The sequence below is a fragment of the Pogoniulus pusillus genome, chromosome 21, assembly GCF_015220805.1.
Source record: "Pogoniulus pusillus isolate bPogPus1 chromosome 21, bPogPus1.pri, whole genome shotgun sequence".
Classification (NCBI taxonomy): Eukaryota; Metazoa; Chordata; class Aves; order Piciformes; family Lybiidae; genus Pogoniulus; species Pogoniulus pusillus.
The window spans coordinates 17,782,845-17,807,804 of record NC_087284.1 but is presented as its reverse complement, the minus strand read 5'-3'; the positions used below and the strand labels follow the sequence as shown (position 1 = coordinate 17,807,804).

The 24,960-nt window shown below is 49.6% G+C and overlaps 1 protein-coding gene across 1 annotated transcript; it reads left to right on the top strand.

Moving 5' to 3' along the window:
- Positions 1-1,412: 1,412 nt before the first annotated feature.
- Positions 1,413-18,205, top strand: IRF4 (interferon regulatory factor 4). The gene is made up of 9 exons (XM_064160731.1): positions 1,413-1,474; positions 3,405-3,700; positions 4,303-4,489; positions 5,452-5,540; positions 6,076-6,217; positions 8,518-8,625; positions 10,530-10,883; positions 15,006-15,118; positions 18,062-18,205. The coding sequence occupies exons 2-9, from the start codon at positions 3,497-3,499 to the stop codon at positions 18,203-18,205; spliced, it is 1,341 nt and encodes a 446-aa protein (XP_064016801.1). The 5' UTR covers positions 1,413-1,474; positions 3,405-3,496.
- The last annotated feature ends 6,755 nt before the right edge of the window (positions 18,206-24,960 follow it).

The following is a 24,960-nucleotide window of genomic DNA, read 5'->3' as shown; positions in this document are numbered from 1 at the left end:
AGTTTTTAGGAAGCCTTTCTAGATGCTTTTTGGTAAAGCTGTGATTGCTCATCTCGATGGCTGGTGGCCTCAAATCAATCGCTTTCAACCTCAGAGACATATGTTAATGTTCTAGGGGTGCCTTAACTCACGATGGAAAAGATTTGGGATGGGGCACTGCCAGCTCTTATTTTAGAGGGTGGATGGGATGTTACAGACCTGCTCTCTAAACCCTCCTGTGCTTCTCACTTCTCCCTCAGAAGGCGGTGATAATGACATGTAAATTTCAGAAGATGGCGTTGAAGATTTGCAATATCCCGGAGCCTGCGGGTACCCTCCAGCCTGCCAGCGCAGCCTGATGACTGGTTTCTTGAGCTGAGACGTTACAGCAGAAAGGATGTGGATGGATGTGTGTTGGAGACGTTGAAACAGAACAATAAGAAGAAAAGTGTTGTGGCGTGAAACACGTGTTTCAGATCCGAAATGTGGCGAGAACGGCTTTCATGCAAGCCTGGATCCTGCGCTGTCACCCTACCGCGTTAGAGGACTTTGAGGTTCTCCAGCACCCAGCCCCGGCTCTGGTACTTAAGATGGGCAGTCCCAGCGCATCATCCCCTGTGCCCAGTGATGCAGGAGCAGCTCCACAGGCTCCAGATGCCACTGCTCCGTTGGATCTCGCTGCTTGCAGCATCCAACACCACTGCTCCCCCCAACTTTGTCCCGTGCTTCACACCTTGCAGATTTCTGGGGGAGACCCTCGAGCTCCGAGCCCACTGACTCACCCTCACTTCAGAGAGTTTCTTATCCTCTCCGTCATCCCCTTCACCATCCCAGCCTGGCGGCCCAGGCAAAGCCAGAATGGGTGGCAAGCAGTGCGAGTGGGAGGTACCACCCCAGGCATGCCGCGGTGGGAGAGGGAAAGGGAAGGAGGGAGGCAGAGAGAGGGCTGGAAAGGGAAGGAGGGAGGCAGAGAGAGGGCTGGCTGCATGGACGGATGGGTGAGCGAGCGAGTGAACGGGTGGGTGTGCAGATGTCCCCGCAGCCTCTCCGAGCACCCCGGGGGCCCAACCGGCGCCGTCTCAGCCGCCGTTTGTGGTGGGTGTAGCTATCTGGGTCTTTTTACAGTAAAAGCCGCCTGGCTGCCATGGGCAGGAGTTTCCCCGTGCTATTTATGTATATGTGTCTGGCTCTAGAGATAGACAAAAAACCCAGCGCGGGCTCAGCGCTCCCCACCCCGCCGCCGGTGTTTACCAGCAACGGGCATGTGTCACTGCCTCAGATGTTTTCCAGCTCGCAAAGTCCCCGCTCTCCTCCGCCGGCTCCACCTCCGGGCCGGGGACCGCCTCTATCCCCCCCCTCCCTTCCTTCTCCTCCTCTTGCCCTCCCATCATATAAAGAAACTTCCCGGTTCCACCGGCCCAGTCACGCTGTGCCCGGTCCCAGCAGCCGCCCCGGCAGCCGGCGGCTCCTGCCCGCTCCCGGAGCCGCCACAGAGGTAAGAAGCAGGAATTCCTCTGCCCCAACCCCAGCTCCCGGAGCCCCCTCCGGGACCCGACCAGAGCAGCCCGCACGGCGGGACCCGACGGGCCGGGGAGTGCGGCGGGGTGGGCGGTGAGGGTGTCCCCCCTGGTCCCCGTTTGAGCTTCTTCTGGTGCTGGCAGCACCTCAGCAACCCTTTAGACTTTTTTTGGTTTTCCTTTTTATTCCCCCCCCCCCCCCCCAATAATTGGCTTCCTCCCTAGTTATAGCACACTAAGAATACCTGTCCCTCCTCTGCTCCCGAGGTGAAGCGGGCGCTGGCCCCGGCACTGCCCGCTCCATGCTCTGCAGGTGTCCGTGTGTCTAATTCTCAGTGCCCTGAGGAGAGTTGTGGGAGAGGATGGGTGGACACACTTTGCGCCCTCTGTAAGGCATAGGAAAGGACTGTCTGGCATCATGTACAGGCTCTAGTAGGAACCTGTTCTGTTCCAGAGAGGTTGTGGAGTCGCCTTCTCTGGAGAGATTCCAAACCCACCTAAGTACTGCAATCCTGGACAACCCGCTGTGAGTGACTATGCTTTAGCAGGGGATTTGGACTAGGAGACCCCCAGAGGTCTCTTCTGACACCCACCATGATGAGATTGATTCTGTTGTCTGTGATCCTTGCTGTCCCTCAAACGCATTGTGTCCAGAGGAGATAGGGATGGGTGCTAGGTTGGACTGGATGATCTTGGAGGTCTCTTCTAACTTGCTTGATTCTATTCTATGATTCTATGTTTAGTGTCCTGGGGGATGCTGTCGGTGAGGAGAGGTGTGAGGGTTACTGCCTCTCATGAGTACCTTTCCAAGGACCTCTTAAAGTCCTCTTTGTGACTAGAAGAAAAGACCATGGGAAAGGAATGACTTTTGGACTGGATGATCTTGGAGGTCTCTTCCAACCTGGTAGATTCTATGATTCTATTAGAATCATAGAATCATCTCCAGGACTGCCAAGTTTAGCCATTAAGCCAGCACTGCCAGGTCACCACTAAACCACATCTATCTATTAAGGTGCAAGTCTGGTGGTGATGGTGGTACCCTACCAAATGAAGCTTCAGGAGCATTCAAGCACTTTCAGATCAGGGAGATGAAACCAAACGCCCATCACTGCTGTTGGTGACCTCACATTAGGACCTTCCCACCACTTAGGGCTGCACACAGCCAGGGCTCTGTGCTGCTAGCTGCAAGCTCTTGTGTTCCTGGGGACAAGGGCCCCTTGCCAGGCTCTTTTGTAGGTTGGTGTCTTCCCACTTACAGGTATTTGCAGTCTATAGACTTGGCTCCTACTATATCTATGCACGTTGGGAGCAGCTGGAGGGGTAGGTATGTGTAGGACATAACACATTCCAGTGTGTCTTGCTTAAGTGAGCTTGTGAAAACTCCTTTGATCTTACACTTATCAGCTGTATGAATCACAAACTTCTGTGAATCCCCCCAAATTCTGTGTGTGCTAACACCATGTATGTCCCCTAGCAGATGAACAGAAAAAATCTGGTGCCCTTTTCCTCTCTTTTATTTGGTTAGAAAATAAAATAGGATTAAAAAAACCCACCCACCTCTGAGCAGGACAAAGGGTTTGTTCCTCAAGTCACTCGCAGTGAAAATGTCAGCCCCCCACCCCCCCTGTAAGTTCATGCAAAACAGTGTCGGGACAGGGGGAAGTTTGTCAGTCTGCAGCATGAGTGGTGCCTGGGTAGGGGTGTGTGGGGCTGTGCCCAGCTTCCTGAGGCTCTGTACCGTGTTTCCCGGGTCCTGGAGGCCCCACTTGCACCCAGAGGCTGCTGTTTGATGTCGTACGTGTGGCCCTGGGGACCGATGGTGGGGCTCTACACGGGGACTTCGATCAGGACCTGACCCGTGGGTTTTCCTCTCCCCCTCAATTCTGCTGCTCTCTCCTTCCTCTGCAGCTCCCCTGAGAGCCGGTGCTTGGGCGTGTGTGGAGAGGTGGGCTCGGTGAGGCATCCCAAACCCCCCACCCGACCTTTTGACGCTGAGTGGCATGAACTTGGAACCAGGTGAGTGCGGGATGAACTCGGTGAGCTGCGGCAACGGGAAACTTCGCCAGTGGCTGATCGACCAGATCGACAGCGGCAAGTACCCGGGGCTGGTGTGGGAGAACGACGAGAAGAGCATCTTCCGCATCCCCTGGAAGCACGCTGGCAAGCAGGACTACAACCGCGAGGAGGACGCTGCCCTCTTCAAGGTAGGGCTCAGCATGGGGCTGGGGTCATAGGAGGCACGCTTGGTGACCTCCTCCTCTTTAGTTGGCTCTGCTGGCTGGCCCTGGCTCTTGCCTTGGCGTCCCCTGCGTTTGCGGGTCGAGACCACATGCCCTTTCCCTCTTCTTTTGTGGAGCTTAGTGCTTGTAGGACTGCAGCACCTCTATTTCTTCCTCTCTCCCCTCTCTCCCCTCTCTCCCCTCTCTCCCCTCTCTCCCCTCTCTCCCCTCTCTCCCCTCTCTCCCCTCTCTCCCCTCTCTCCCCTCTCTCCCCTCTCTCCCCTCTCTCCCCTCTCTCCCCTCTCTCCCCTCTCTCCCCTCTCTCCCCTCTCTCCCCTCTCTCCCCTCTCTCCCCTCTCTCCCCTCTCTCCCCGCTCAACTTTTCCCTGCCTTACCATGCTGCTTTTTTTTGCCAGCCTCAACCTATAGAGAGCAAAATTCATGCACATATGAGCACACAGGTAGATGGTGTTTCAAGCACTGTGGATTTGTACCTTGTATTTGATTCCTTTTTCTCTTTTTGTCCCTTTTTTTTTCTTTTTCTTTTTTTTCCCCCTTGTTCTTTTGATTGTCTCAAATGTTTCCAGGCTTGGGCTCTTTTCAAAGGGAAGTTCAGAGAGGGCATTGATAAACCAGACCCCCCTACCTGGAAGACAAGATTAAGGTGTGCTTTGAACAAGAGCAATGACTTTGAAGAGCTGGTGGAGAGAAGCCAGCTGGACATCTCAGATCCCTATAAAGTGTACAGAATAGTGCCAGAAGGAGCTAAAAAAGGTAAAACATCTCAGATTCCTTGTGTGAGTGTAAATATGTCCCATTTAAAGCAGATGAGGACCAAAATGTGCTTTTCTGGGATGGCCCCACAGCCTTTTTAAGTCTTTGTAAGGAGCTAAAATGCAGAGCTCAAGTACAGCTTGTCTTGATGACTCACAAGGCTGCCTCTGTGTAAAGACCACTGGTGTTTGAGTCAGGGTAGTGGAAGGGAGACCTTGCAGGAGTTGCAGATGAGTGTCCTGCACATCACGGACGGAATCCTTTTTACAGCTAGAGCATTCCTGCCAGCTCTGTGTAGCTAGAACCAAGCAAAGAACCTCCTTAACTTGCTTGCTGGATCTTGGTTTGGAATACAGGGAAGGGCAGAAGTATTCTGAGCTGGACAATGAGTAACTGCTGCAGGAGGAGGAGTTAGGAATGAAGGATGCCCAGCCTGCAGCTGCCTTGTCTCCAAGAAGCAACTAGCGACAGAAGGACCCAGGGAGGGCATTGTGGAGGTACCCACCATCTGGGTGTGGCTGAGCAACACTCCCTGGGAGACCTGGAAAGCCCAGCAGAATGGACTGCCAGGAAGTCTGTCCCAAATCTTGCCCCACTTTAGTCCTCTGCTTGCTCAAAGTCAGGTTGTATGGATTTATCTTCAAAGTTGGGTTGTATGGATCTGTCAGTTTCACCTATACATGAAGAGAAACTTCTTTACTGTGAGGATGCTGGAGCACTGAACCAGGCTGTCCAGAGAGGTTCTGGAGTCTCCTTCTCTAGAGACATTCCAAGCCAACCTGGACATTGCAATACTGAGCAATCTGCTCTGGGTGACCTTGTTTCAGCAGCGATCTTGGACTAGCTGATCTCCAGCAGTCCCTTCCAACCTCCACCATGCTGGGATTCTGTCTTCAGGGTGCCAGTTTCAGATTTCCTTAAGCTGTGGTTGACATTTGTCTTCATCCCTCTCACGAATTCAGGTGCAAAACAGATCAGCCTGGAGGAGCAACCATTAATGATGAACCACTCCTTTCCAATAACATCTCCTTACACTTCACTACCATCTCAGGTATGACATCAGCTACGCGTTCTGCTCGCTGTTGTGCGCTGAGCAGCGTCCTTTCTGTGCTGTGTGCTGTGTCTGTCTTTGCTCTCTAGCTCTCCCTGGGAAGAAACTTTATTACAAAGGCTGAGAATCCAAGAAGCAACTTGTCTAATGTCATGTGAGGCCACAGGGTACTTGATTTCAGCTGGCGTTGTTTATCCCTTTTCAGTTGGGCGATAGACCCTGGTGCCCTGCCCTTCTGTTGATTCCAGAGTACATGCACTCAGCAAAGCCTTGCTCTTCAGGGCATTTACCAGTGATGCTTTGACTTTTGTCACTCCACTCTGCTTATTATTTACACCAGTGTTGAGAAGTTTGCTTGAAAGCTTCATTTGTGGTGGTGGCCAAGTGCCATTTGAGTAGCCTGGGCAAAGCTCAGAGCTCCATGGGCTTTGTCAGAGATAACCAAGGCACTGTGATGTGGAAGGTGATGCCATCCGTGCATCACAGTGGGTGTGACAGCTGCTGAGTAAAAGAATGATCTTGTTAAATCACATAGGTACCAAACTACATGGTGCCCCACGAACGGAACTGGAGGGAGTTTGCCCCGGAGCAGCCACATCCTGACATTCCCTACCAGTGTGCCAGTGTCCCCTTTGCAGCTCGCAGCCATCACTGGCAAGGACCTGGCTGTGAAAACGGTAAGGTGCTCTTGTTGAGGGTTGCTTGCTGGGGTGGGTCACCTAGAAAAACAGCAGATTTCAGGCTTCTTCTTTGTGGCTTTGACAGGAATTAGCAGAAGTGGCCGGAGATGGGTGCTGGGCTCCCTTCAAAGAGAGCCATGGGGACCATGGCAGGAGATTTTGTCCTCAAGGCTTTTGCTTTGCCACCATACGTGTGGTGTGTGGGCTATGCAGTCCTCTGAGCTGACACAAGGCAGCCCCCCCCAAAAGTTGTCTTCTGTCTCCAAAGCCCTGAGCATAAGAAGGGAACCAACTCCCCCACCACCCCTGCCAAAACCCCAAATGGGAACATGTGCTCTTTAGCTCTGCTTTCTGCTTTTGGACCTTCTGAGGCAGACATCAGTGAGGTTTTCCCTCCAGCCTTGTGGGTTAGAATGGCATTGTAGTCCCCAGAGCAAAGCTGAAATTATGACTTCAGTGCTGTGGCAATGGGACAACTTGTCATGGATTGAGTCTCTCTTGGGGCTGGTACAGCAGAGACAGAGTAAAAGGATGTTCCCTTCCCTGAAGAGCCTGCCACAGTTGTGGCTTTCCAAGCTTGGCATCCTTAGGAAAAAAAAGCCTGAATTGTTAGAACTGCCAATGCTGAACTCTGCAGGGGCTGAGATATAAGAGGAAGGAGACTCTGTGCAGGATAACTCACCTGACAGTACAGGCACTTGCTGTGTGACAAGCATCAAGAAGGGATGGAAAGTGAGAAGGAACTTGTAGGAGCTGATGCTCCATTTTCAGAGGACAGCTCTTCAGAGATAACTTTGGCTCTGCTAAAAAGGAAATGCTCAGTACAGGGCAACATTCTCTGGTAGAATATTTGGGTTATTAGGCAGAGTCCCAAAATCCCAACGTGGTGGGTATTAGAAGACATCTCTGGAGATCATCCAGTACAACCCACCTGCTGCAGCAGAGTTATCCACAGGTTCACAATGTGTAGGCAGATTTGGGATCTCTCCAGAGAAGGAGACTCCATAAGCTGGCTGGCTCTGGCCAGCCTGATCTAGGGTAGGGTGTCCCTGCCAATGGTGGGAGGGTTGGAACTGGATGATCCTTGTGGTCCCTTCCAACCCTGACTGATTCTATGATTCTATGAACTTCTCTCTGGGCAGCCTGGCCCAGTGCTCTGACACTCTCACAGGAAAGAGAAGTTTTTCCTTCATATTAAGGTGGAACCTCCTGTGTTTCATTGCCCTTTCTTCTGTCACTGGGCATCACTGAGAAGAGTCTGGCCCCATCCTCTTGTCCCCTGCCCTGTAGGTATTGACCAGCATTGAGAAGATCCTCTCTTCAGCCTGCGGTTCTCCAGGCTAAACAGACTCAGGTCTCTCAACCTTTCCTACTCGGAGAGATGCTCCAATCCCCTCAGCATCTTTGCAAGCCTCCACTAGATCTTAGTTGAGCTACTTGCAAATGAGAAGTGGAGGTGGCAGGCTGAAAGTCCTGAGGCACATCCTCTGCTGCAGCCAACCTTTTCTGGGATTGGAGGCAGTTGTTAGTGGTTGCTTTTGAGCTTCTCATTAAAAGTGTCAAGGGCTGGGTGCTAGGTTGGACTGGATGATCTTGGAGGTCTCTTCCAACCTGGCTGATTCTATGAAATATGGGTGTCTTGTAACCACGTTGCTCCAGCTCCTGGTTGTGGTGGGTCCTACCACCAGGGAAACACAGCGTTTACTTATCTGCAAGTCATTCCCACCACCCTCCAAAGACATCTGCTGGTGTTAAGGGAGAGAGGAAAACATCTTCTGTTATAACCCACCTACTGAATGGCATCAGTCTAAGAATAATCCCAGTAGCAAAGCCCTAACAACCTCCTGCTGCAAACATTTCTTTACCCAGTCTTTAAGCAGTGCCAATTCCAGCAGTACTGCTGTACCTGATGTTAGTAAAATTCCTTGCCTGGGGTTGGTTGGTTGAAGCAGGCAGCTTTGCAGGGCACTCTAGTGAAAAATGCCAGTCATTTCTGCAACAGGACAACGTGCTGCCTAAGGAAACAGGACCAAGGGCAACAGTGACATGCTAAAGGGGTATTTCATGCAGACTTGAATCCAAATACAGCCTAAACAAGGGGAGGTGCAGATGGATCAGCTGAGCTGGCAGACCTGGGAAAGCTGGGAAACAGCATCTTTTAAAGAGGAAAAAGGGGGGAAGAGAGAGAGATCCTGGTGGGATCCAGATAAACTCACTTGTGCATGGCTGTGTGATCTCTGCCCAAGCTTTTCTTTGGCATTCAGGCAGTGGTTACTGACTTTTTTTTGTGAAAACAGGTTGTCAGGTGACAGGAACCTTTTATGCTTGTGCCCCTCCCGAGTCCCAGACTCCTGGCATCCCGATCGAGCCAAGCATAAGGTCTGGTGAAGCCCTCGCCCTGTCAGGTAAGGTCCAAGCCCCTCCAGGCTTTCTGCAGAGCATGGCTACAGGCTCTGCTTCTGTCTTGCCCTGGCACCATCTCTTCGTTCTGATGAGAAGAAAAAAGAAGGAAGCTTTTGAGTGGATTCATTTTGGTGTGTGGGCTTTAGCCTCTGTTTTCTGGGATACTTAAGTGTGTGTAGCTCCAGCTGAAAGAGAAGAAGGCGATTGAAGTTTGGAAGCGCTTTGCTGGCTGGCAAAGTCAGTGCCAGGTTTCTTCAGTGAGCCACCGAGGGGAGCTTCAATAGTTTGGAGGAGCTTGGTGACTTTAGTTGAGCTTTTCACTTGATATCCTTGCTGTCCCTCCAACACATTGTGTCCAGAGGAGATAGGGATCGGGGATAGGTTGGACTGGATGATCTTGGAGGTCTCTTCCAACCTGCTTGATTCTATTCTATGAGCCCCCCCAAAACCTAGTCTTATCTAGGTACCTTGCTATGGTCCTCCTTGTGCCACCCACTTAATGATTCCTGGCGAAAATGAAATGGGGCATTTGGGAAGGGAAAGGGAAGTTATTTCAGCCAGGTCTGCAGACATCTGGATGCCAAGGAACTTACTAAATAAAACCTGGGAGGTGGTGTGGAAATGGATGGGCTCACAGCAATAATGGATCAGCCTGTAGCATGATGCTGATCAGGTGTCTTGAGCAGGGTTGTTCTCCTGCACCAGGGTCTGTACCTGTGTCTATGGTGTGTGTGTATGGAAGCACATTTCATACACACACATATTGTAGTTCTTTCTATACAGTGCAGTGTGATTTTCAGGGGTCAGCCAAGTCAACCAAGCAGCTATCTGAGAGCCAGGCTGGGGAGCTGGAGCCAGCAGCTGCTTCTCTTCAGTGTAAGCTTGCAGGTCCCTTCTGCAGAAACCTCTTTTATGCAAAATCTGGGGAGAAACAGCTACTTCCTGAGTAAATCTGAGGAAGTGAACTCAGCCGTGGGTTTAATTGTAATGTGACCTCAGAAAATGTGACCAGTGACAACTTGTCCTGCCCAGACTTTTCCTTTTAAATGGAAACATGAAGTCTGCAGGGTGTTAGTTCCTACAAAATTCCCACATCAGTAGCCCTGACAATAAAATGAGAGAGCATTCATCCCACTAGGTACCAACAGGTTTAGTGTTTGTATTATGTATGTAATTTTGGCTGTTGTGAGCCTGCCTTCTGGGTGGTTATTCTTCCCCTGTACTCAGCTCTGGTCAGGCCACATCTTGAGTACTGTGTCCAGTTCTGGGCCCCTCAATTCAAGAGAGGTGTTGAGGTGCTGGAAGGTGTCCAGTGAAGGGCAACAAACCTGGTGAGGGGCCTGGAACACAAACCCTGTGAGAAGAGGCTGAGGGAGCTGGGGGTGTTTAGCCTGGAGAGGAGGAGGCTCAGGGGGGACCTCATTGCTGTCTACAACTACCTGAAGGGAGGTTGTAGCCAGGAGGGGGTTGGTCTCTTCTCCCAGGCAACCAGCAATAGAACAAGGGGACAGAGTCTCAAGTTGTGCCAGGGGAGGTCTAGGCTGGGTGTTAGGAGGAAGTTGTTGCCAGAGAGAGTGATTGGCATTGGAATGGGCTGCCCAGGGAGGTGGTGGAGTCACCATCCCTGGAGGTGTGGAAGAAAAGCCTGGCTGAGGCACTTAGTGCCATGGTCTAGTTGAGTGGCTAGGGCTGGGTGCTAGGTTGGACTGGCTGATTTTGGAGGTCTCTTCCAACCTGCTTGATTCTATGATTCCATGGTGGTGTCTACCTTCTGGGTGGTGGTGCCTAGCAGGCTCAGAAATCTCTTTCAGACTTGTCCCTTGGTCTTAGTGCAGCTCTGAAACATCAAATGTTCAGACTGGTGTATCAAAGTGATGCTCTTCTCTTTTGTTTCCCCTTCTTGTAGATGGCCGACTCCACATCTGCTTATATTACCGTGAAATACTGGTCAAGGAAGTGACAACTTCTAGTCCTGAGGGTTGTAGAATATCCCATGGCCAAAGCTATGAGGTCAGCAGTCTGGAGCAAGTAATCTTCCCTTATCCAGAGGATAATGGCCAGAGGAAGAACATAGAAAAACTGCTGAGCCACTTGGAACGAGGAGTAATACTGTGGATGGCACCTGATGGCCTCTATGCTAAGAGACTTTGCCAAAGCAGGATCTACTGGGATGGGCCTCTGGCACTCTGCAGTGACCGCCCCAACAAGCTGGAGCGAGACCAGACCTGCAAGCTCTTTGACACTCAGCAGTTTTTGGCAGGTAACTTCCAGTGTGGCTTTGGTAGTGTTTCTGCAGATGTCACGGAGAAGAGCAGGTTTAGATTGGATGTGAGGAACAAGCTCTTTGCCATGAGGGTGGTGGAACACTGGAAGAGGCTGCCCAGGATGGTGGTTGGGACCTCATCCCTGGAGATATTCACGATGAGGCTTGACAGGACTCTGGGCAACCTGATCTAGTTGAGGATGTCCTTGCTGAGTGCAGATGAGGGTTGGAGTAGATGACCTTCTGAAGTCCCTTCCAGCTCAGCCCATTCTATGGTTCTATGTCACCTGGTCACTCTCCAGCTTTATAGGAGGGCTTATTCTGGATAACCTTATGACCAGCAGTAAGGCTTATCCCTCACTTCTCCTGGCCAAGAGCAGTCAAGGGGTAGTCAGTTCCTGAGTAATCCTGTCAAATTCTGCTCTCCATGCATCCTCAATGCCCCTGCACACACGAGCAGGAGTGAGCTGATGGTGACATCCAAAATTCCACACCTCTTTAAGAAGGGTAGGGAGGAACCTAACAAAAGAGTCTTTCCACAAACTGAGTGTCAGAGGGAAGCACATCCTGATCTTGGATCTGCTCATAGAAATCCTAGATGGGTCTGTGGTCTGTATTCATGATGCTTTTGACCCAAAGTATGCCTGAGATCTTGCTCAGAGCATACAAATACCAGCATGAAGTTCAGGTGAAAGCATCTCAGGTTTTGACAGTGTTTAAATTATATCTTGGTGGTAAAGAGGATTTCACAAGCTCTGGAGTGCTGAGATTTCCTAATACTTTAAGCAAGGAGATGGTTACCTCTCCAGAGCTCTGGGGAAGGTCTTGATTCGCCATGGGCAGTACAAAGTGGGCAAGGACACTCTTCAGGACAGTGTCTTCTTCCAGCCCATGGTCTCAACTCCACTTCTCAGTGCTCCTGAGCTGTCAGAGGGAGGAAAGTTTTCAACCTGGAGAAGCTGGGAGACAGTCTTTGTTTCACAGGACAGCTTGGGCAGCAGGAATATGCCCTGGGTGTCTTTTGAGGTTGTTGCATTGCTGTAAGTGAATGGTGTGCTTAGGGGTTGGGCTGTTTCCCCCTTAGAAGAGGGCATCAATGCTGGCATGACTCTCTTGGGACAATACTCCTGTCCAAAATGAAACAAACCCACCAAACCCAAGCCAACAGCTCTAACATACATTATATTCCAGGGATGATGCACCATCCTAGCAAGATGGTCAAGCAAGAGATGCATTTAAAGAAAGAAATCTCATCCTGGGTGTGAGAATTGACAGTTAAAAAGGGGAATTTGAGGTCAGGGCATTGGCTTGGACTTCAGTCACAAGCTGCTTCAAAGGCACATCATTCTGCTGCTGCTGATGGTTTTGGAAAGCCCTTTCCCTTTCCTCAGGTGGCTTTTTCAGACGTGCTTGGGGTTCTTCCAAACGGTTGACAGGAGGTCTCTTTTTAGATGCCTGACCCCAAAGATAAGGGCCAAGCAGTAGTTATTTTTGCCTCCTCCTGAATGGCTCCTGCACCAGTGCCTGTGCAAACCCAGATGTGTGGCTGCAGGCATCTGCTGCAGGCTGTGCAAAGTGAGTTTGGGCATGTGCTGGTGCTCAGCTAGGTTTGTAAGCAGCTTGACTTGAGCAGGTTTGAATGTACTTGTCCTGGAGTCCTGTATACCCCTGAATTCCTCTCCCTCTGTCACTTGACCACATTGATTCCCTGCCACCACAACAGTACTGAGGCCCCAGAATGCAGGCAAGCAAGAGGATCCCCTCCCCCCCACCCCCCTCCTTAGGAAACTGGACCTCCCTTGGGAAGAGTGGCAGGACATCTCTGCCAGGGGAGAAATCCTTGAACCTGGAGAAAGGGGCAGGGGCAGAACTGCTGTAGATTACAGTGCTTAGGGTCTCACTGAGGATCTGGACTCTGCAAACTGCTCCAGAACATCAAGGCTTGAGCAGCCTGTACTGTTGAGAAGGTCAAAAGAGCAGTAAATCAGAAAGCAGGGAGATAGCCTCTGAGGAGTACTGAGTAGTACATGGGGTGAGTTGGGCTGGATGGACAGCAGGAGACAGAAGGCAGCAACTGGGGAGCATGAAGGCAGCAGCCAGAGGAGGTTTGGTTTGGCAGAAAGAGTTGGACCTGGAGTATCAGGGACTAGGGAACGTTTAGGAAGGTACATGGGGAGCCCTGCATGGTTAGAGGATGTGCTTAGGCCTGGAAGGGGAGATGGAGTGAGTGGGAAGGTTTGGAGAAGTGCAAGGCTGACCTCCAGCCCTGATTATCCTGCTGGGGGAGAAGGAAAAGGGCTTTCTTCCTCAGGTCCATGAAGAATTGCTGAGGCCTAATGAAGCTGAGGGAGAAAAAGAAAGGAAAAAAAAGAGGAAAGCAGAGGTTTGAGGGAGACTCTGAGTAGAGCTAAGCTTTACTCTCTGTTTTAAGTGAGCTGCTCATTGTTTTACCCTTACAACTGACCCCTCCAGTAAAACCAGTAATCCCAAGCCAGGGCTGGGACACTCTGCATTCATACCTTGGTCTGAAATGACTGAAATCCTTGGACTGGATGATCTTGGTGGTCTCTTCCAACCTGGTTGATTCTATGAAAGGCTCTGGTCAGAGCAGAAATGGCAGGGATGCATTTCAGGAAGGGTGGCATTCATCTTGCCAAGCTTGAAGACTCCTCTTCAGGGGGTGCTTTGTGAGAAGACACTGGTTTTTTTCTGTGGATTTTGGCTGCTTCCAGCAAGCACCAACAGAGTGGTCAATGAAAATGCAATCTTTGCCAGTCAGCTCTGTGGAAATGCTTCACATAATGCAGGCTTTAAGGAGGATGCTGTGTCAGATGCAGCTTTTTGTTTTCCCTGAAGGAAATACAGTGTATAAAATACAACATGATGGTTGTGCTCTGAGTAGAAGCCTCCTATAAAGGTTTCCTCTGCTCTCTGTCATAGGAACCACTTTGACTATTGGAGTAACAATACAGTGTGACTTCTTCCCTCTGTGCAAGTGTGTGGGCTGCTGAAAGGAATACAGGAGGCCAGCAGACCAGCTCAGTGCAAGGCTTAAATCAGATCCTTCATGTTTTCATAGAATCATAGAATCAACCAGGTTGGAAGAGAGCTCCAAGATTATCCAGTCCAACCTAGCACCCAGGTTTTGATGCCCCCTCATTGGCCATGAAGAGAATGGTGGCTCCATGGCTGTGTCTAGCTTAGGATGAATTCCATGGCTGGCAGCACTTGGAGTCTCTGTCTCTACTAAGAGGCTGATGGCTTCACTGCAGCTGTTGGGTGTCCACTTGAGCAAGTTCTGGCTACTACCAGTGTCTGCTCTGGGAGGTTCTGCCTGGAGGCCCAATAAAATTACTAATTGGAGAACATTTTGGTTTGTGCACATAAAGTAACTTGTGAGGCAAAGCAGACAGAAAAAATGCAGTGTCCACTGGTCTATGGGAAAGTGTCCAAACTCAGTGCTTCTCCTTGCCTCTTGTCTTTTTCCTGACCTCTCTCATCTCCCCCTGGGCTCTCTTTACCTTCTACTGTGCTCCGTGGTCCTCCATTTGGAGCTGAGCCATGCACAAAGTCTTCCTTACCAGCCTGTACTGGTTTTGGCTGTGATGGAGTTAATTTTCTTCACAGCAGCCCGTGTGATGCTGTGGTTTGGTTTTGTGATCCAACCAGTGCTGGCAGCACAGGGGTGTTGTAGCTGCAGCTTGCACAGCTCAAAGCTTTCTCCATTTCTCACTCTGCACCCACAGAAGTAGGCTGGGCTGGACAAGAGGTTGGGGGAGGACACCAGCTGACCAAAGGGGTGTTCTAGACCATATGACCTCATGGTCAGTGGTGAAACTGGGGTGGGATTTTCCCAGAGGCTACTGTTGCCTGGGGCTGTCTGGGCATGGGCTAGTTGATGGTGAGCGATTACTTTTGGCATCACTTGGTTTGCTTTGGTTTGTTTTGTCTTTTTTTTTTGGGGGGGGCCTTTTTTTACCTATTGAACTGTTTTCAACCCACAAGCTGTCCTCCTTCTGCCCTTCCAATTCTCTCCCCTCTGCTGCAGCTGGGAGCGAGTGCTGCGTGATGCTTCCCTGCCTGCTGGGGTTAACCTGCATGGCTTTTCTCTCCTCCCAGAGCTGCAAGCCTTTGCTCACCATGGACGTCCACTGCCACGGTACCAGGTTGCTCTGTGCTTCGGGGAGGAATTTCCAGATCCACAGAGGCAGAGGAAACTAATTACAGCCCATGTAAGTAGGACTTCTACCTTACCTAAAAGAAACATGCTCCCTGGAGGATGTGAATCTGCCAGTAAGGCTTTTCTGCTTTGTGTAGGTAGTGAGGGAGGTAACAATTCCTGGAAATGCAGCACCACCCAGACCAGGGTTGAATCTCCAGGTCTGACAAGGACTGACTGGTAGCCCTCAGGAGGGCAGAGCACCTGATTTTAACAGCTTGCCCAGAGAGGAGGTAGATGCCCCATCCCTGTAAGCATTCCAAACGAGGTTGTTTGGGGCTCTGAGCAACCTGCTGTAGTTGAAGATGTCCCTGCTGACTGCAGGTGGTTAGACTAGATGACCTTTAAAGGTCTCTTCCAACTCAAACCCTCTCATGATTCTGTGATTCCATTTCCTTCACTGTAGCACTTAAGTCTTGTCTATGATCTCTTGCAAATACCTTCAGAACCCGAAGCTGAAAGGTACCCTTGAGGAGCTGGAGCATTTTGTTGCCCTAGCCCATACGTGCAGCTATCTGTGCTGCCAGGGTGGTGAAGGATGTGGTGCCTCCACAAGTGCTGCGCCTGAAGGTGCTGCAGAATCCCAGGCTGCATGTCAGGAACCTCAGCCTGGCTGCAGGGGCTGCCTGTGCAGCTTTGGGGTTAAAGCAGCTGCAAGCTCCTGAGCTGACTGACCACAGTTCACACTCACTCAGAGCTAGTGTTTCGGGATGCTGTCTGAGAGGGTGTGATGACAGAGACTGAGACCAGGTACTTTCTAAATTGGCTGTACTGGCCCATAAAACCACAAGAGAGGTGATAATGCACACCCCAGCAGCAGGGCTTAGCTTACTGCAGCCTTGGGAGCAAAATTTGTGCCTCTCTTCAATTTTTGGAAGCCCTTTGGTAGCAGCACAGGCCCCAGGTCAGCCTTTTGTCCAAGTTGTGGCCTCCCCTTAGCTCTCATACTGTCACCCTGCTGCACACCAAAGTCTCTGGGGTGGAAGGTGGGAAGCTCACAAAACTACCCCCAGCTGCATGATGGCTGGTTAGAGGTAGCTTTTTGTCCTGTTTCTTCTGGAACACTCTTCCACCCTCATTTTGGCTTTCCATCTGTCCATCCCTCTTTCTTAGTATCCTCTCTCAAGTCTTCTTCTTCATCTCTTGTCCTAGAAGCTTCTCTGTAAGCTTGTGCCTCCTGCTCTTTCCAGAACTTTGCTTCCCCCTTACCTGCTCCACATGTGGGACTGTCCTGGCTTGTGGGCTTGGGGAGCTCTACCATCTCACCAAATAGCTATGCACCAAGAGTTTGCTGGCTCACCTGCTCCATTACCTTCCCATCACCTCAATGGTGGGATGGAGGTGCTCAGCTGCCTCTGAATGCTGATGAGAGGAAGGAAAGGGGGATCAGTGAGGCTACTCCAACATGGTGATCCTGTCTAGGTCTCTGCCTTTCCGGAGGCGAGAGCCATGTAACGTATAGTTTGTGGGATCATTTTGGTTGGAAGAGACCACTGAGGTCATCAAGTCCAACCATTAACCCAACACTGCCAGGTCACCACTAAACCATGTCCCTCAGCACCACATCTCCAGGCTTGAGGACTTCACCACTGCCCTGGGAAGCCTGTTCCAGACCTTGACAACCCTTACAATCCTTTCAGTGAAGCTGTTCCTCATGTTCACTCTAAACCTCCCCAGCACAACTTGAGGTCATTTCTTCTTGTCCTGTTGCTTGTTGCTTGAGAGACAAGACCAACCCTCACCTCACTCCAACCTCCTTTCAGGTAGTTGAGAGTGAGAAAGTCTCTCCTGAGCCTTCCTCCAAAAATGATTCCTGTGCCTTAATGTGGAGGGGGTGGCTGACTAGCAGGAAGGGCTTGTGGAAAAGAGTTGTCCACAGCCTATCTGTTCCTTGAGAGCAGAGAGAGCTTCAGGTGTTTGTTCTCAGTGTGCAGATTAAATATTTGCAGTGAAAGCCCAAAGCTGTGAGGTGTAAAAAGAGTTTCTGAAGAGGCAGAAGGGAGGGCAGTGTGAAATCATACAGATCCCTCTTGGTGGTTGAGCAGATTGCTCACCAGAGATTGAATGAGCAGAAACAAGAGCAACCTTGGGGTTGGATTCAAGTCTAATATCAAACACAGTCATTTGGTGATGTATCTCAGTTTAGTTGAAGGCTGTGGAGCCTTGAGTTAAGTCCTCATAGAATCATAGAATCAACCAGGTTGGAAGAGACCTCCAAGATCATCCAGTCCAACCTAGCACCCAGCCCTAACCAATCAACTAGACCATGGCACTAAGTGCCTCAGCCAGGCTTTTCTTGAAGACCCCCAGGGACGGTGCCTCCACCACCTCCCTGGGCAGCCCATTCCAATGCCAATCACTCTCTCTGTGAAGAACTTCTTCCTAACATCCAGCCTATACCTACCCCGGCACAACTTGAGACTGTGTCCCCTTGTTCCATTGCTGGTTGCCTGGGAGAAGAGGCCAACCCCCACCTGGCTACAATGTCCCTTCAGGTAGTTGTAGACAGTAATAAGATCACCCCTGAGCCTCCTCTTCTCCAGGCTAAAGTACTTCAGCTTTGAGTTAAGTCCTCAAAGTACTTCACAAGGCAGATGAGACCTTCACTACTTTGCCATGCATTTGAGTGTTGGCCTGTGGCATTTGAGTGGCCTTGGAGATGCTTGGCCCATAGGCACTGGTCACCCCCAGGGGCTGGCCAAGGGGCTACTGTACATCACTTGTGTCACGGTATGTGCCTTGGAAAGACATCTGTGCTAAGGAGCGTGTTGGCAGCAGAACAGGCAATGCCTGCCTTAAGACACAGATTGGTGTGACCACTGAAATGGTTTTCTCATTCTGGGAGGCAGAACTGGTTCCTCCTGCCTTGTCTTGAACTGAAAACCGTGGTAACCAGCTAAGATGAGGAGCATGGCATTCTGTCACGTGTCTAATTAACCTTTTGTCTGTTCTCAAGGTCGAGCCAATGTTTGCCAGGCAGCTGTATTACTTTGCTCAACAAAACAGTGGACATCTTCTGAGAGGCTATGACTTGCCAGAACTTGTGACTAGCCCAGAGGATTATCACAGATCCATTCGCCACTCCTCTATTCAAGAGTAAGCTCCTCAGCGAGAGGGTCTGTAAAGGCACTGTAAGGAGGATGCAGAGAGGAGGAGCTGCGATTTGGAGGTCCACGTGGCAGCTGGATGTGTTCAGGGGTTCAATGATAGGAAAGCCAACTAGGAGAAGCATTTTGTATGATACAAAGGATGGGTCTTCAATGTCGGGATGCCACATCTCACATAGGTTCCAGCTGTCACTGAGGGTAACTTGTAACTGACGAAACCATTGCTGTGTTTACATTTGCTTCCCATTCTCCTGGGGTCCTGAGGACCGGCGTGCACCGAAGACTTAAATCCAGAGTTTATACTGTTACAATTACAGGGCTATTTATTTTGGATCACTGATCTCAGGGAAGGTACAGAAATTTGTGGTGTTCCCAGCCTGAAGCTGTAGCTACTGGATGGTTTATTAAGAGTAGCCAATGTACAGTCCTGGTGTTGAATCCAGATTCCTAAGTGTGATGCCTTTGTCCTTACGTAGAATATTCCAGTGTATTTTTTTTTTGTCAAACCAAAGCAGTTCTTCAAAGATGTATTTTTTTAATGCCTGACTGACATTTGCCCTGATGATGAATTTCATTGCTGCCACTGGTTTTATTGAACTACCCTCCCCTTCACCTCCCATCCCCTCCCCTCCCCGTAAAAGCAGTTTCTAAGGTGATGATGCGTTTATGGTACTGTGTTAGGCAAAGTGGAACTAGAATCATAGAATCATAGAATCAACCGGGTTGGAAGAGACCTCCAAGATCATCCAGTCCAACCTATCACCCAGCCCTAACCAATCAACTAGACCATGGCACTAAGTGCCTCAGCCAGTCTTTTCTTGAAGACCCCCAGGGACAGTGCCTCCACCACCTCCCTGGGCAGCCCATTCCAATGGGAAATCACTCTCTCTGTGAAGAACTTCTTCCTAATATCCAGCCTATACCTACCCTGGAACTAGGTGATCTCCAGAGATCCCTTCCAACCCCCACCATTCTATGATTGTTCAGCTGATATTATCTGTGGATTTAGTGGGTCAACCACTAAAATGATAGAGTCCCAAAGATCAGGTTTGAAAATCAAATGCATTTGTTTTATAATCAGAAGCTACTATGTATTATACAAGCACATATATGTATATGTAGGTATGCATTAGAATTAAGCTGGCAAACAGCACAGGAATGGTCCTGCTAGCCAATTTTGGATGGCACATAAAAACAACCATAACTTCTGACTTAGAGCCAGCCCTGCTCTCCGTGAGTGCTCGCAGCTTCCTTCCACTGGTATGGAAATGGATGTGAAGGGACAGTTCAAGGAGAGCAGTGTTTGGCCTTCCCTATCAAGACTGTCAAGGAAATGCTTGTTTTAATGTTTCTTCTCAGTGATTGTACAGCCTAGAACTGAAGAGAATTGTCAGCTTTTAATGCTAGGGTGCTGGACAGAGACAAAGGGTGAGGTCTGCTGGGAATGTAGCTCACTGAGATTTCCTCGTTGGTGAGCAGATTGTTTGGTCTAAGTACCTTTAACTCCAGGAAACCATCCCCCTGTGCTTTTAACAGACATACTTCACTTGGCTTTCTAAATGAGGAAGAAAAAATTGGTACTTGGTCTGACAGCAGACGTGTTCTAGGGACTTGTGAGTTTATACATCTTAAAGATGCGTACTCCTTTGGGATATGTTATCCCCTTCCTTCTCCACAGTGCCAAGAGGAATTAACAGATCGTTTTTACTTGGGTCTTCTTTGTTACTTGAAGCAGTTTTTCTGGCTTAGAGATTTTCAGGGGGGGAAACCCCTTTCTTAGACATTAAAAGCACTGCACTAGGTGACCTTCAGAGCATCTGCATATGCCTCTTCCCTGTGCATCCATTTTACTGAAGGGGACTGTTGCATTTGAACTTATTTGCTACAACAGAAAGATTTTATGTGGGGTTTGCCTCTTTCCCCCTCCCTTTCTTTTCTAGTGGCTTTTTGCTTCATATGCTCTTGATTCAGCTCACATCCTAGAATAAAGTCCTAATTGCCTACCAAGTTGATTTGTATGTGTTTTTTTCAGTAGCAGGACACACCCAATAGGCTTGGTTCTGCACTGTGAGCTGGCTCAGTCTATGGGAAAATGTGTTTTAAGGCAAAAGTGCAGAAAAAGGTTAAAAGGTAAGGACTTTTTTCTTACAGAGATGTTTGTGATTCTGCTGTGGTAGAAAAAGAGACAATAGGGAGTTTGCCCTTTGGCTGATGGATTCCCAGACCATGGATGATGCAGTAGAGCTGTGCAGTTGTAGATCTGTTGCTGCCATGTACCCCAGGGCTCTGCCCCTCCATCATCTCAGGGCCTAGGGACTAGGTTGGTAATACTCTGCCCAGCCCAATGTTTGGGGACCTTCTGAGGCACTGGTCACTGAGCTGGCAGCTGGAGGTGTCAGTGACTGATGTCTGTAGTTTTCAGAGTGCTTTCAAGTGAGAAAGGCTGCAAAAAAAAAAAGGCTAAAAAAAGGGGTGAAAAAGAGGCTAAAAAAAAAAAAAAGGTGAACTGAAAGTGTGAGGTTAAGAATAGGAATTAATTTTCCTGTTTACTGGAAGTCAGGATGCTGAGAAGGGTCCTTGGGTGCAGAGAGAGCAAGGAAGGTGTGAAAAGTGGTTACGAGATTTGTGAAGCAGCTGGAGATGGGAGGAGCGTTTGGGTTTTGTGTTGACTGCCAAGGTGTAGGATCATTTTGGGCTTTGGCATGAGCTTTTAATTATTGTCCTTGAAGGAGCATGGTTTAAAGTCAGCAGCTGTGAAGAGGGAGGGAGAAAAGCACCATCTTCACCTGGCCAAACACAACTGGCTTGCTCTGAATGCAGAGAACTGCAGGTGAAAGAGTTATTTTAACCCAGCAGAGAGGCTGATATCTCTCTTGGAGGGATGGGATGGGATGGGGGTGGTGGGAGGCAAATGGAAGGAATATCAAGCTGTTGTGGCGTGTCCTTCTCTGGAAATATTCCAAACCCACCTGGACGTTGTGATCCTGAGCAACCTGCTCTGGATGACCCTGGTTTAGCAGAGGGGTTAGACTATATGATTCCCAGAGGTGCCTTCCAACTGCTATCATGCTGGGGTTCTCTGAAAGCCACCATTGCTGGTGCCTCAGGATGGCAACCTGTGGTAAGAATAACACATCATAGAATCAGCCAGGTTGGAAGAGACCTCCAAGATCAGCCAGTCCAACCTAGCACCCAGCCCTAGCCACTCAACTAGACCATGGCACTAAGTGCCTCATCCAGTCTTCTCTTGAACACCTCCAGGGATGGCAGCCCCTGGGAATGCCACCTCCCTGGGCAGCCCATTCCAATGCCAATCACTCTCTCTGTCAGGAACTTCCTCCTAACATCCAGCCTATACTTCCCCCAGCACAACTTGAGACTGTGTCCCCTTGTTCTATTGCTGGTTGCCTGGGAGAAGAGACCAACCCCACCTGGCTACAACCTCCCTCCAGGTAGTTGTAGACAGCAATGAGGTCACACCACCTTCTGCATGGGATCTGTACCATAAATTATCTTGCCCACAAGGACTTGAAAGTTGCACTCAACACATCTTGGTGTCTATATTTCCTTAGGAAATCTGGGATAACCTGGAACCCCTCAAACCACCTGCTCCTGTTCTGAATAACTGCCAGATACACGAAGCAGAGAAAAACCCAAAACAACAAACAAGAGTAAAAAAAAAACCCTCAGCCCTAAAGACATTTTCTGCTTTTAGTTGTCTGCTGCATAATTGCTACGTGAAAGCACTTGAAGGACTTCCTACTTCTGTTAAATTCTGTTTATAGTTTCTGAGGTCTACTTCCTTCCTGTTATGATTTCGGTGCAGTTCTAAGTGACGTCTCACTGCCTTTGACCCCGAAGGTCTAGCTGGTGTTTTCTCAGACGACTTCAGGGTGCCATTTGTGTCACTCTTGGTTTCTGTCCTTTTAACACAACCATCCTCAAGCTGCTTCTTGAAAGGGTTTCATGGCAGAGCTCCCCAAGCTGAAGCCGCTGCGTTCAACGCTGGGTTCTGTGCCACGGTTTTGCCCGCTGCTGTGAACTGTGTGATTCCTAAAAGGGTTGTGGGTTAAGCAGAAAGGAGGAGGTGCATTTAAAGCTGAAATACAGGGTAACAGGGTTTGTGGAAAAAACACAGGATTCACGTGAAAACCCCTGTGACCTTTTAGGTGGGTGCTTGCCTGCTGTTTACATCAGCGTGTGTCAGAGCGTGGAGGTGGGGAAACACCACTTGGGCAGAGAGCTTTCAGGAAAGGGTAAAGCATTTTCTCCTCCACACTCGCAGATCATTGTCTGTGTAAAGAGATAGCAAGGCAAGAAAAAAACCCAACAAAACAAAAATCTCAAAGTCAAGCAGTTTGAATCAATCATAGTATCTCCTTTCTCAGGCAGGACTGTGTGTCAAGCTTAGCTGGACTCAAGACAGTAAGACATTAAAGGCTGTCAGGGTGGTTTTTGTGCAAACTCCCATTTGGCTAGTAGAAGGCTAAGAGTTAACTATTTGTTATCAAGTGCTTGTGAGTTCAGGCCACTCCAAGGTCAAGTTACTAGAGCCTTGTGTCTCAGAGCAGTGAGGAGGCAGCTGGTGTGCAACAAGGTCAAGTTACTAGAACCTTGTGTCTCAGAGCAGTGAGGAGGCAGCTGGTGTGCAACAAGGTCAAGTTACTAGAGCCTCGTGTCTCAGAGCAGTGAGGAGGCAGCTGGTGTGCAACAAGGTCAAGTTACTAGAGCCTCGTGTCTCAGAGCAGTGAGGAGGCAGCTGGTGTGCAACAAGGTCAAGTTACTAGAGCCTCGTGTCTCAGAGCAGTGAGGAGGCAGCTGGTGTGCAGCAAGGTCAAGTTACTAGAGCCTCGTGTCTCAGAGCAGTGAGGAGGCAGCTGGTGTGCAGCAAGGTCAAGTTACTAGAGCCTCGTGTCTCAGAGCAGTGAGGAGGCAGCTGGTGTGCAACACATTCAAACACTTAGTTTGATAAGTGCATCTTCTTTGCATGATGTCATCCACTGCATCCCACAACAAGTTCCACTGCTATGATGCAGGTATCAACTGCTTGAATGGCTGCAAAGTTTTCAGTGCCTTGACCACACTGAAACAACACTCTCTGACTTGGATGTCTCCAAACAACACTCCTTGAACTATAGATGCCAAATAACTGGTGAGCACACTAACTCAGTGAGTTGCTGCTGCTCTTCTGGCAACCAGCAAGACAGTAAGGCAATCCCTTGTGCTCAGGTGAAAACTGAAATCAGGCCAGATGTCTTCATTCTGGGCTTGGATTTGGTTTTCCTCTTTGTACTGGCAGAGTCTGACCTGAAAGATGGCACCTCTGTGGCTCTGCACAGGATAGTGTTTGGCTAACAGGCAACAGTCAACAAAGGGCAGAATCCAGTCTGTATGTCCAGCTCTTCGATAGGAGCAGCTTCATGCCTCAGGAGATAAATGGAGTCAAAATGCAGGAGTTCATTCTGCAGATGGATTTTTATTGTTCCCACAATGTTGGCACAGTACAGTTGCCTCACTGCTCTGCAGGACAGCTAGCATGGAACTGGGTGCTGGGCACCCCTCTGAAGTCAATCTCCATCCATCATTTCCTGCCCCTTTCAGAAGACAGACCACAAATGATGCACAGATTCTGCCTCTCAGGCTAAGAGTCAGATTAGTCTGGGTGACTTCACAAACCACGGGCAATGAGTGTCTGTATTCCTGGGAAGTGGTTTCATCTTCCACTCTTGGGCTTGCTCTGTTTTGGCTTCATGACCTGTTTCTGCATTCTTGCTTTAGGTTATGGGTGGACTTGGTGATCCTAAGGTCTTTTCCAGCTAGGTGGATTCTATGGTTGTATGATTAAGGCTAGGCTGCCCCTTCGGAATCTTGGTGTGCAGCTTCTCTCAGCCTGTGCCACCACATTCAAGTTGCTTTTCCTCAAGCAGGTGATTGCATCAGCTGTTTCTCACGCTCCTCATACAGCCATTCATAACTCCCTTGTAAAAATGAGGGTTGAGCATTGCCAGTTTGTAGCACTGATCATCTAGCTTCAGATAAAACCACTTTTAGAGCTAGATGCCCTACCTTTCTCCTTTCAAACTTCTCCTAGGTGTCACCATTTTTTGTATCCTCAGAAACCAAAGCTATGGGTCAGGTCTAGTTACATCTCCAATACCTCATTTTCATGTCCTCTTTTCAGACATGCTGAAGAAGTTTAGCCCTTTTTGTGACTGTCCCCTCCCACAGAAAAAAAACATGCGAAGAGTAGAGAGAGAAAGACTTAAAAGCATGGTTAGTGACCTCATCACATATCTGCTGCAGAGATGTCAGTCTCCAAGAAATAGGAAAGGTCAGAGATGTTTAATCGAGGGGGTTTTTGCAAGAGAGCTGAAAAACCCAGGGTGGGGCTGAAGAATTCAACCTATCCTCATCCCTCATCTCAGCTTCTCCCCAAATATTTGGAGATCATCCATCCAGAGGAGCTTCTTAGCCTGGAGAAGAGGAGGCTCAGGGGGGACCCCATTGCTGTCTACAACTACCTGAAGGGAGCTTGTAGCCAGGTGGAGGTTGGTCCCTTCTCCCGAGCAACCAGCAATAGAAGAAGGGGACACAGCCTCAAGTTGTGCTGGGGGAAGTCTAGGCTGGATGTTAGGAGGAAGTTCTTGCTAGAGAGAGTGATTGGCATTGGAATGGGCTGCCCAGGGAGGTGGTGGAGTCACCGTCCCTGGAGGTGTGGAAGAAAAGCCTGGATGAGGCACTTAGTGCC